This window comes from Pleurodeles waltl, chromosome 9 (genome assembly GCF_031143425.1).
Source record: "Pleurodeles waltl isolate 20211129_DDA chromosome 9, aPleWal1.hap1.20221129, whole genome shotgun sequence".
Taxonomy (NCBI): domain Eukaryota; kingdom Metazoa; phylum Chordata; class Amphibia; order Caudata; family Salamandridae; genus Pleurodeles; species Pleurodeles waltl.
Genome location: NC_090448.1, coordinates 423,503,115 through 423,515,272, shown reverse-complemented (window position 1 = coordinate 423,515,272; position 12,158 = coordinate 423,503,115). Strand labels below are relative to the sequence as shown.

The 12,158-nt window shown below is 46.2% G+C and overlaps 1 protein-coding gene across 2 annotated transcripts in view; it reads right to left on the bottom strand.

The window, feature by feature from the left end:
- Positions 1-12,158, bottom strand: part of PLD3 (phospholipase D family member 3) — a 292,670-nt gene that overhangs the window by 157,540 nt on the left and 122,972 nt on the right. For both annotated transcript variants that reach the window (XM_069207231.1, XM_069207232.1), the window contains one exon: positions 494-621. In XM_069207231.1, the coding sequence (XP_069063332.1) occupies positions 494-621 (128 nt within the window). The remainder of the gene's footprint in view (positions 1-493; positions 622-12,158) is intronic.

Below are 12,158 nucleotides of genomic sequence, written 5' to 3'. Positions count from 1 at the left end.
AACAACCCAAAAAATGAGGAGAACACAAAACAAGGGTAGGCAGAGAAAGAAGCATTTGGGAGAGAATGAGCAGCACAATAGAGTGGCAAAAACATTGAGGTGGTGCAGACACACAAAAGGGAGAGGGTGCATGAAAGAGAAACCTGGTTTATAGGGATACATTTGGGAGGAGACTACAAGGAGGGGAGAGGTGCACTCTCATGGAGTCCTTAATCGAAAAAAGAAAATCCAACGAACAAGAAGCAAATTAGATTAGAGTGACAAAAAAGCCTACCAATGGTAAGCAATGGGACAGCTTTAAGCCCACTGTATGTTCTTGGTAAGCCCACAGTAGGTATTTGCATGTAAGACTTGACCTTCACCCACTGTTTAAAATAGAAGCCTTTTGATATTTCATGCTGTAAACAAAGGAAGACAACTGAATGAAAACTGGATCTTCTTCCAAAAGAGTCTGTCAGCTGCACAGAGGGATTTAAAAAGGCATGTTACACACCTGAGTCAAGGATCTCCAGTCCATGTTGGCACTCCCAATGTACAAGTGTTGCTGATCAACCACCCAGAACTTGGTATGCAGCACTCCACCTGTCAGATTTTTCATAGGCACAATTCGGACATCGGCTCCTGTAATTAGCAGACAGAACAAAATGAGCTACTACGTGATCAACCTAAACAATCCTTACAATGTACAGGGAGAGTGGCAGTTTCTATTAATCACAATAGATCAGTACAATGAATACCGCACACTCTATCCTCAGTCTCCTAAAGCCGCAGGCAAGAGCACAGAGAAAACAGATGGTTGAACGTAAAATGAAAACCTGAAACTAGGTGTGTGAATTAAGTGGGATCGCTGATAATTACACGGGGGCATTCTACTCCAATATATTGTTGGCCTTTGCCTGTATCTGAAGAGGACCAACCATAAGCACATCACTCGTGGGGTGGCCGCACAGGTCTGCACAATCGGCACATGTCCCTTCAACATGCTGTAAACTTGTTTATTGGGAGAGCCTTATCCAATGATTGAGGGCCTGATTTAGATCTTGGAGGTAACGGTACTGCCATCGGTTTTCGGTCTGAAAACCCCTCTGCCACCATGACGGTTCACCCGCCAGATTTAGATGTTGGGGGTCCCATAAACTTTCACCCACCCTAGTCCCACCAACTCCACCAAGGACTCCTATCAACGTTGACAGCGCCAAAGGAAAGTGTGGCTGAGGGTGGGACTCCAGCCAACCTTTCCGGCTAGCAGATTTGGATGTACCATACCGCCAAGCAAAAAGTGGAGGTCCGACCTCCACTTCTGACTTGGTGAATTGAGGAGGAATGGGGATGAAAACTCACCTTTTCTTGCAATGCAACTTCCGTTTCCAGCTGGACAGGACCTTCTGTTGCTGCTGCCATGGGACCACGGAGAGAACACAACCCTCCACTCGTTGGACACAAATGTAGGCAACTTGCATTGGATGTGCACTTTGGGGGTTCACGGCACAAGAGAACAGGACCACTACAGACACATACATGTCACAGTAAATTTTTTTTAAATTACTGTGACATGCATAGGTCGGGGACACACGTGGGTCAGACACGGATGGGGACACACTGGTACACAACACATATCGGACACATACACAACCATCATTATGGTGCCAGTATTCACTGCCAAATGAATAAATGAATGCTGGCACCACTATGACGATACATTCCCACTTGTCAACTGTGTCGATGTGTGCACATTGCAAGCGAACCTGTACCTGTCATGTTGTGCATAGAGTTGTGTGTATGAGTCAGTACATTTATGTGTGTGTGAGATGTGATTGGGTGGGTGAGGTAGAGGGAGATGTAATGGATGATGTGGTTGTGTCTGTATGTGTGCCACTTGCATATGGCGTGGACATTGTTGTTTATGTTGTGTTGTGGTGCTGCGTGCAATATTCAGGTGCATGTTGTTGTGTGGCAGTCATTGTCGTGAGGTGTGTAGTTGTGCTTGTGTGTGCATGTGTTTGTGTGGATGACTGTGTTGTTGAGGTTGTGTATGTTGTGTTATGGATATACAGGAATGTTTGCGGCATGTACGTGATGTGTCGTGATGGAATGGCAATGGATATTGTGTGTGTTGTGTAGTGTGTTGTGTAGTGTGTGATGCAGGGGGACGAATACGTGAAGGGTAGTGTGTGTGTGTGTGACTTACCTGTATTCCATGGCCACTGCCATTGTCCGATGTTCATTGTGTCCAGCCATGATCTCCTTCTTCAACAAACCGCCGGCAGTTCACCACCTGTACAACTGTAGCATCTAAATACGGCCAGCAGGAACCTGCCTGCCTGATGGCTATGAAAAGCACTCCATCGTGGTGGTCTGCGACTCAGCCACAATGCATCTAAATACGGCGAGTGGAACACTGTCAACTAGACGGTCTTTTCGGGCCCGTTGCCAGCGTGCATTAGCAGTAACACTGCCAAGATGTAAATCAGGCCCTTTGGGATCCAGGAGTGAAAGTTGGCTCTTTATATGGTATGTCAAAATGAGGTATACCATGCAAAGAGTCCAGGGGTTCCCTTATAAGTGGACTGGGGCTTGCTCTAGCAATCCAAAGGTGCTGTCTTAGAGGGTAGTGTGGTGGAGCAGCCTTATGCTTATCAGAGAGGGGTTTTAGACATCTGCTATAGGCACACAGTCAACAAGTGATGCACACGACTCAATGAGGAGATCCACGCCAATTTATAAAAATAACAGGTAACTTTATGTATAGTTAGGCACCTGCACCAATACGATCAGGTAAGTAGGTCATGCAATAGAAATTATTACAGTTTTGAAAGTCGACAGTGCAATTTTCTGTGGCTGCAATGTGGAGTAAAAACATACAGCAAACAGGTACTCAACAGCGACTTACAGGACCAATCCTCCAGACTTAAGGGGAGTATGAGGCAGGGTCCTATGCAACTTCAACAGGTCACCTCGGGCAGCACTAGGGCAGCCGGGTGCAGAGATGCAATTCAGTGTCGGGTGACCTGCTGAAGTCAATGGGGAATCAGTCTGGTTAGAAAGTGCTGCAGGTAGGGACTGGGAAGCCAGTCTGGGTGAACCAACATGTGATGCTCGGGGACGTGGAACACCCTAGGTCCTCTTCTCCTGTGGCTGGGGCAGCCAGGTGCAGGGGTATTCTTAGGCATTGGCGTGGCAGTCACAGTAGAGGGAGCATGCAGAAAGAGGCTGCAGGTGTTGACTGGGGGTCCAGTCTGATCGAACCAACAAGTGGGCCCATGTTTCAAGAGGATGGGGGTTATGAGGACATCTTTAGTCTCCTCGGTTTGGGGCTGCCGGGTGCAGAGGTGTCTTGAGGCATCAGGTCTTTGTTTGCAGGTCACTCGCAGTAGAGATGGACCTGCACAAAGAGGCTGCAAGTGTCGTTTTGATGGTCACAGTGGTAAGACCCAACGCAGACTTTGTCTCTGGAGGGTCTGGGGACCGCGCTGGCACCACTGTCCCAGGATATAACAACATTTAAATCAAGATATATTTATAGAGATATTGGAAAAACATGATTTTGTGTGTTTCCAGGAAACTTGACTGTGCGAAGAACCAGAGCCAGTAGATGGCTTCCTAAGACTCTTTAAGATTGCTATGTGTCTTGGCCCAGGGAGGCCTTCAGCTAACAGATTTACAAAGATAAAAACGAAATGTTGTTTGCTATTAGCTGGTCTGGTAGACCTCTATAATGATGTTGGAGGGACGAGGCAGCTCACTGTTATTAACGTATATATCCACCCACGGAAGACAGCAGATTATGACACTCAGCTGGGACTGTTATAGGACGATCTGGAGATCAATGTGTCTGAATAAAGTAGAACATCTGGTATTCATTTTGGGTTTTTAAAATCATTAACTAAACCCAACAATTTGCGACAAATTATATAAAGAGTGGTTCACAGCTGCATAAGTGCCGCAAGCTATCTTTCCCAGAGCAGAGGTCACGGCAAGCAATAGGGCTCAGTTAAAATTTTGGGCCCTATAGGTTTGTTTTGTTCTAACGGAGGATGCAGACCGTCCTTCAAAACAGACTTTCCATGTAGGCAACCAGGCTTGTCCAATTGATTACGCTTTTGTAAATGTTTGGCATTTCGAGGAGGTGGTGGGGTTTGAAGTTTCGCACCTAGAGGGTAGCGATCATTGACCCCTATAGTTGGCCTAGGGCAGGGAATAAAGATCTAAGAGAAAGAGTGGCTGCTCTGCAGGTAGAGTTCCCACGCCAGATAACCACTCGTATCACAGGGAACAGCTTAAAAGTGCTTAATGATCCGATGATAAATTATAGGGCTCTCAGCTTGGCTGAAGACCCGAATGATGTGTTTATGCGATATGAAAGAGTAATGGAACAAGTGGTTGATTGAAAGTAAAACCGAAAACAATGCATGTGAATAAAGAATGGGGACAAATTAGAGGGGATTATAAAATTATCTGGTTTAATCTTGAGTGTAGGACCCTAAAGGTGTAGAAGTTGGAAAGGGCATTTAGGAAAAGGCGTGATAAGAGAACTGAACAGAAGCTCCGTTTAGCCAAACAAGACTATAAAAACATCCTGACTAAATGTAAAATGGAGTACATAAATACGGATTGGCAAATTATGTTAGGTGTGATATGAACTAACAATATTAGTAAATTCTGGCAGTTGGTGAAGGATGGGAAGGGCCCCAGGGATATGCAGTGTTTAGTAGGGGAAGCTGACTGGAATAAGTATTTAGGACATAGGGTTAGACCCAGAAAATAAAGTTGAGATAAGTGGTGACATAAGGTCGTGCTTCTCCATTCAGAAGATAAAAGAAATAATTGTGGCTCTTAAGTTAAATAAAGCAGCTGGCCCGGGTAGCCTTCAAGCAGTTATAATAAAAAAAACAGTGCCGATTGGTGGACAAGACTATTTTACGTTGGATTCCAGAAAATCTTTGATTCCATCTGTGTTAGAGAGGCGCAATAATTAGGCCAATTTACAAGAAGGATGATGCAACACAACCAAAGAATTATCACATAATTAGCTTGCTGGTTGTGGGGGAAAAGGTATTTGCTAAATTTGTGCTGGGTCTAATGAAGTCCTGGGTAGAATTAAATAATGTAATTCCAGTAGAGCAAGGTGGCTTCAAGGAAGGTCATTCGACAATAGACCACTATGTTAGTCTCTGGGCACTGGCAAAGAAGTCAATAGAGGTGAGAAGTCAGCTATTTTGTTGCTTTGTCGATTTACGTGCTGCGTTTGATTTGGTGGATTGGAATTTGCTGTGGGATATGTTGAGGCAGCTCAGGATGGACTCAGCATTGCTTCCTCTTCTCCAGGGACTACATATGCAAAATTGGGCCCAAGTGATTTTAGATACTTGTGGGACTTTATCAGAGAGGACCTCAATAATGAATTGGCTGCGACAAGGTTGTGTCTCGGCCCCACTATTGTTTGATATATTCCTGCCTGATTAGCCAAACATATTAAATGAGGCTGGGGCTTTATGCCCGTAAAATGGATGGGACGCATGTCTCTTGTTTATTATACAATGATGATTTAGTGATAGTTGACATGACGGAGTTGGGATTGCAAAGAAAATTAGATGTCTTCCATAACTACTGTCAAAGTAAAAAGCTTACAGTTACTATGGATAAGATAAAAATAATGGTGTTGGGAAAAAAGAACTTGGCATTTTCCTGTACATGGGAGGTGAAAAAAGCAGAAATGGTTGATAAATACAAACATTTGGGTATGTGGTTTGACTCCAAATTAAGATGGCAAGAACATACTGCATCACTAAAATCTGCTGCATTATCATTGGTTTGGCAATTAAAGTAGTTTAGCCGGAAGAATGGAGTCCTGTCTCGCCGTCCAATACTTTCAGCCTTTAATGCCATGGTACGGCCACAGTTCAAATATGGGGTGGAAGTTTTAACTTTCACTGGGAAGCTGAAGTGGGATGCAGAAGAGGGAAAATGTGTGAAACGGCTACTTGCACGTACCTCTTCAAGTATGATCCAGGCTACAAGGGCTGAATGTCAAATTATGGCATGGAGTTACATGGGAAACCAAGCCGCATTGAAATTTGGTTCAGACCGACTGAAGAAGGTATCCCCAAAATTGCGTGCTTTCATAAAAAGCAAATAATGAAAAGTGACTTGAATTAGGCTTCCCAAGTAGAAGGTAGGCTGGAGAAGAAAACTAGTTACTTACCTGTAACTGTGGTTAACCAGTATTAGTATCTCTCATAGGTTCACATGCTTGAATCATCCCTTTCGTCGAGGTGGGAGCCTCATGGTAACTTCAAATACACATAGCAGTAAGTGTTACACACTAGACCCTAATAGGCTCTTTTATAGCCTATCCATGTTCTTTTATAAAAAAAGACCCAAACTTGAGCCACAGCCAATCACGTGTCGACACCCTCTAGAACACTCCCAACAGAGGCTCTTTCCCTCAGATTTTCTAGTACAAGTGTGAAGCCGAAAGTTTATCCATAAGAGGAGCATCTGAGGGGAGGAGGGTGGGTTGCATGTGAATCTATGAAAGATACCAATACTGGAGAACCACAGTTACAGGTAAGTAATTAGAGTAGCGAGCAGTAATATTGGCTAAGTAGGTACTTAGCTGTATTCTCCAGAACAAGCATAATAATAATAACAATAGTAAGAGTAACTCTACTTCTAGTTATTATTCAATAGTAATATAGCAATGTTCCCCTGAAGATAACAATCAGGCGCAATAACCATTAACCTTAGCATCACAAGTATCAAGCTAGCTACGATACCAACAACTACAATAATCATTAAAAGTAGGAAAGTTAACCTTGATCAGATTAAGGAAACGTAGTTCACATACTTTGTTTGTGGAGGTGGGATGACCAGAGAGGCTCACCTTAATGAAATAAATGCCTCTGCACTGCTTGCCCCACCGCTGTGTCCATGTTATTCGTCTCTTCGAGACAGTAGTGCTTTGTGAAAGTATATTGGCTGGACCATGTGACAGCTCTACAAACATGCTGCAGGGGTACTTCCGCGAAGAGTGCAGCCGACGTGGCTACCGCCCTTGTAGAATGAGCTCTCACCCTGCTGTGGAGCGATTTACCAGCCTGAGTATGACAGAATTGGATTGCCAGGCCAATCCACCTGGCCACAGTTTGTTTGGATACTGGAAGGCCCTTCCTCGCGTCTCCAAAGGCCACAAATAACTGGTCTGATTTGCGTATGTTCTGTGTTTTCTGCAGGTAAAACTTCAAACACTTTTTAATATCCAACAAATGCAACGCCTTTTCTGCCACTGTCTGCGGATTTGGAAAAAAGGTTTTCAAGATGACCTGCTCATTCAAATGGAAACTTGAGGGCACTTTCGGAATATACTTAGGATTTGTCCTAAGAATTACGTCAGTAGTGGTGAATTGAAGAAAAGGCTCTTTGATGGTAAAGGCCCATATGTCACTTACTCTCTTGGCCGAAGTAAGAGCCAGTAATAACGCAGTTTTCCATGAGATGAACTTCAGTTCCGCTCTGTGGACTGGCTCAAAAGGGGGTTTCATGAGCTGTCCCAGGACCACATTTAGGGACCATAACAGCAGAGGCTTCCGCACCGGTGGAAAAGCTCAAAACAGACCCCTCAGGAATTGCTTCACAATCCTGGTGGAATACAACATGACAGTATCCTGAGACCTGTGGTACCTTGAAATTGCCGCCACGTGCACTCGGATGGAGGAATATGAGAGGCCAGACTTTGCTAAATGCAACAAATACGGCAGTACCTGTTCTGGAAGAGAAGAGATAGGATGGATTCCTTCAGCTGCACACCACGCACAAAAACGCTTCCATTTCAACCTGTAGGTCTTATTGGTAGTGTCCGCCCTAGCCTTGGCTAGAATCTCCCTACATTCCGAAGAGATGTCTAAAGTGGCATACTCATCGAATTCAGGAGCCAGGCCGATAAGTGGAGAGATGACAGATCCGGATGTCTGACCTGGCCCTGGTGCACTGTCAACAGGGTTGGTTTCCGTCTGAGTAGCACATGGGGTTGTTCCTAGAACATGAGGAGTTCCGTGAACCACACCTGTGTGGGCCACCTTGGTGCTATTAATAGAAGGCGACAACCCTCTGTCTTCATCTTGTTGATGACTCTCGGTATTAGTGGGATCGGAGGAAAAGCGTAGGCATAGACTCAGGACCATCTAATCGAAAACGCATTCCCCCACGACCCTCTCTGGGGAAGCCAACTTGCATAATAAGGGCATTTCTTGTTCTCGAATGTGGCAAACAGATCGAGGTTTGGTCTGCCCCATAATCGGAAGAGGGTCGAGAACCTCCCGGTCTAGTTCCCACTCGTGGTACGGGATAATTGTCCTGCTCAGGGTATCTGCCAGAACGTTGGTCTGTCCTGGTACGTGCTCCGCCCTTAGAGAAATGTTGTGTGCTATGGCCCATTTCCAGATGTTCTGAGCCTGTTGCGAGAGCTGCAGAGACCTTGTGCCACGCTGCTTGTTTAGATAAAACATGCTTGTAGTATTGTCCGTCCTGACTAAGACATTCGAGTTTTGAAGTCTTGGTAAGAAGGCATTTAGAGCCAAATCTATTGCTTTGAGCTCCTGCTGAATTATGTGGAGTTGACTGTCCTTTCGAGTCCAGGATCCGCTGAACTGTAGATCTTGGAGGTGGGCACCCCAAACTTCGAGGGAGGCATCCGTCATCACTATATAGCGGGGCACCTGATGAAGAACGTGAGACCGCTGGACAAATTTGCCGGTATCGCCCACCAAGCCATGGCAGTCCGCATTGCCGATGTGATGAGAATTTTGTCCTCGGAAGAACCCTGTACCTGAAGCCACTGAGCGTCCAATTACTCTTGTAGGGGTCGCATATGTAGTCTGCAACCTGGGACCAGCTGAATGCATGACCAGCTCATTCACAGTAATGACTTGTAGGTGCGAACTGAAACACACTTTTTTGCGAGAGCTTGCGGGCTAAGGTGTTCAGCTTTTGTTTTCTTTCCTGAGATGGGTACGCCTTATTGTGGACAGTGTCCAGTACCGCTCCTAAAAAAATCTATTTCTGTGTGGGGTGAACATGTGACTTCCGGTAATTGATGGTAAGTCCTAGGTCTTCGAACAACTGGAGGCAGGCAGTGGTGTGGCGTACCACCTAAGCTCTTGAAGGTGCCTTGATGAGCCAGTCATGGAGATATGCAAACACATGCATGCCCGACTGGCGGAGGTGCGCTGCCACTGGAGCCAGCATTTTTGTAAAAATCCTGGGGGCTGATTTAAACCGAAGGAAAGGACCCGAACTTGTAGATGCATACCAGCCACCTTAAACCTGAGGAATTTACGATTGTGGCAGTGTGTTGGAATATGAAAATATACATCCTGGAGGTCTAGGGATGCTATATGATCTCATGTATTTAAGAGGCACAAGATGTCCTGCAGAGTTACCATCCTGAACAACTACTTCTTCAGGAACTTGTTCAATGATCTTAAGTCCAAAATGGGGAGCCAGTCTCCTGAAGGTTTCTTTACCAGAAAGAAACGTGAATAGAATCCCTTGTTCCTGTGAGGAGCAGGGACCAGTTATATTGCGCCTTTGCGCAGCATCACATGCACTTCCCCGAGGAGTTGGTTTAATCGTGGAGGTGGTGAGCCTGACGGAGGGATGTCCGGTGGTCTCTGTATGAACTCCAGAGTATGCCCTCTGGTCACTATATCCAGCACCCACCCGTCTGATGTTATGGCTGACCATCGAAGGAAGTGAGAAGTAATGCAACCCCCAATTTTCGAGCCTCTGGTAGCGTAGGAAGCTGGTATGGCCGGTTGGTCATAGTTTTCTGCCGGTATCTCTTCCACAAGCCGCCGATCATCCCTTTGCTGCGTGCCTATAAGCAGCGGTAGGTGGCAATTGATAATGCTGCTGTTGCTGGCTGTACTGCTGCTGGGGTCCTGCCAAAGAGGACTGGTACTGGGGTCTATACTGTTGGAAGCCACCTCGAAAGGAGTAACTTCCTCTACCCCTTGCCTCAGAAAAAGGCTACTTCCTGTACTGCAACGTACCAAGGGGTTTAGCTGTGTCCGTATCCGTCTTGATGGTCTGCAGCATGTGATCCACATGCTTCCCAAATAGGCTTCCCCATCAAACGCCATGTCCAGAATTTGGCTCTGAAGCTCCGGACAGAAGGAAGTAGACTTCAGCCACCCCTGTCTAGGCAAGACCGCTGCTCCTGCAAGTTGTCGGAATCCTGTAAAGGAAATGTTGATTGCGCAGTCAATGATTTCAGCCGCAAAATGTTCACCCTCCTGCAGCACCTTCCTTGCTTCAACCTTGGCATCCTCAGGCAAGAGGTCTAAGTAAGCAGACATGTCTGCCCACATCTGTCGATCATACCTTCCTCAAATGGCCAAGGAGTTAGCCGTCTTCACCGTGATCGCCGCCACAGAGGAAAATCTTTTACCAATACTGTCCAACCTCCTTCCGTCCTTGTCTGGAGGCGATGCAATAGGTGCTGAAGGGTTCTTAGAGCGATACTGCGCCACTTGAGATATTACCGAATCCGGTTGCGAAACTAAGCAGGCCGGAGTGTTATCAGGGGCTTTGTATTTCTTTTCCAGCCTCAGCATTTGGGAAGGCACTGCTGGATTTTTCATTGCCTTCAACCCCTTCTGCCATAGGAAATCCACTATCGGGATAGCCCTCACTGATCTCTTTGAAGTCATATAAGAAACAATCTGTTTCCTGAGAAATAATGGGCAAGTCAAATCTCTTGGCCGGTCTCGTCCATCAAATTATGAAAGCCCCCTATGGCCTCAGGGGGTGAATCAACCAGCCCTGCTGGCGGTGGTAATGGTGTGGGGATGAGGTAGTCATCCCATTCACTAGGAGCTGCCTCCATTATCTCACCCTCTTCCCTCTCGTCATCTGTAGAGAGATGGTCATCCTGTGGTTGGTGAACCAATGGGACGCTTCTGTGTGGCGTTCCCGGGAGACTGGTCATAAGGGTTTGCAGAGTCGTCTGCTGGCTGTAAGGCCTGGATAGAGTTACGGGCGTCGATGGTGGAAACCTTTGATAATAGTCCTTCAACATTCCCTGGTGTTCTGCGACCAATGACCTAGGCATGGGAAAGGAAGTTTCTTGTTCCACTGATGGGTATGAAGAATCCTGTTGAAATGTAGTTGAGGAATAGTTGGGCTGTTCCTGCTCTTCATACTCCTCATCCAAGTCATGGCATTTTACATGGAGCTGTGATGGACTACTAACTGCGCCAAACGTTCCGTCATCTTGATAATAAATGTCCTCGTCATCATCTAGGAGATGCTGTGAGGGGTATGGCAACACCTTGCTCGGAGAAGTATGCCTTGGAAGAATCTGCGATGTTTTATCTCCCACGGTGATAAAAGAAAGAAGGAGGAATCTTGCCGAATCCTGCTGGACCCACAAATCTCCAGAAGATGGCATCATCGCCGACGAAATCCCCAACATTGTCGTCAACAGTTCAGTTTGTCGTTGACGGTTCCTTCTTCGCCAGTGTGCTCATCGACGGTGCCTTCTTCAACCTCATCGACAGGTGCTTCGTTGACGGTAGTGCCCTTGTCAAAGGATGGACCAACAATGCTTCCGTTGTTGACGATGTTTTCGTCGACGACGCCTTCTTATAGATTCTGATGATCATCGCTGATGAAAGCGGTGACGATGTAACTATCATCGGAGACACCGCCGTTGTAAACGTCGACATCACTGTTGTCACCATGTAGCATCTGAGGAGAGTCTTACCGGATCCTTTGCCGGCGACAGAGAAAGAGAAGCACTTCTTGTGGGTGCCTTTTTTCCCCACAGGCATAGTAGGCTCTGAGCGAATCTTTTTCAGGAGTTTTGAGTGGGTCTCTGATCCAGAGGTAGCAGTCTCTTGGTGCCTCTGCTTCTCCACAGATGTATATTTCGACTTTTTAGCCACTTTCTTCGGTGGCTCCTCAGGCAGTCTTCCTTTCTCCACAGGTCTTTTTAAGGAGTGAGAAGTATGAGATGCTGTTTCAATCTCATCAGAAGACGGGTTTTCCATGGCTTTCTGTCTTTGTAGCCACAACAAAAGCCTACCCTCACGGTCCTTGAGGGTTTTCTGACTGAAGGTGCGACAGATCTTACAGTCTCTCACCTTGTGCTCTGGATG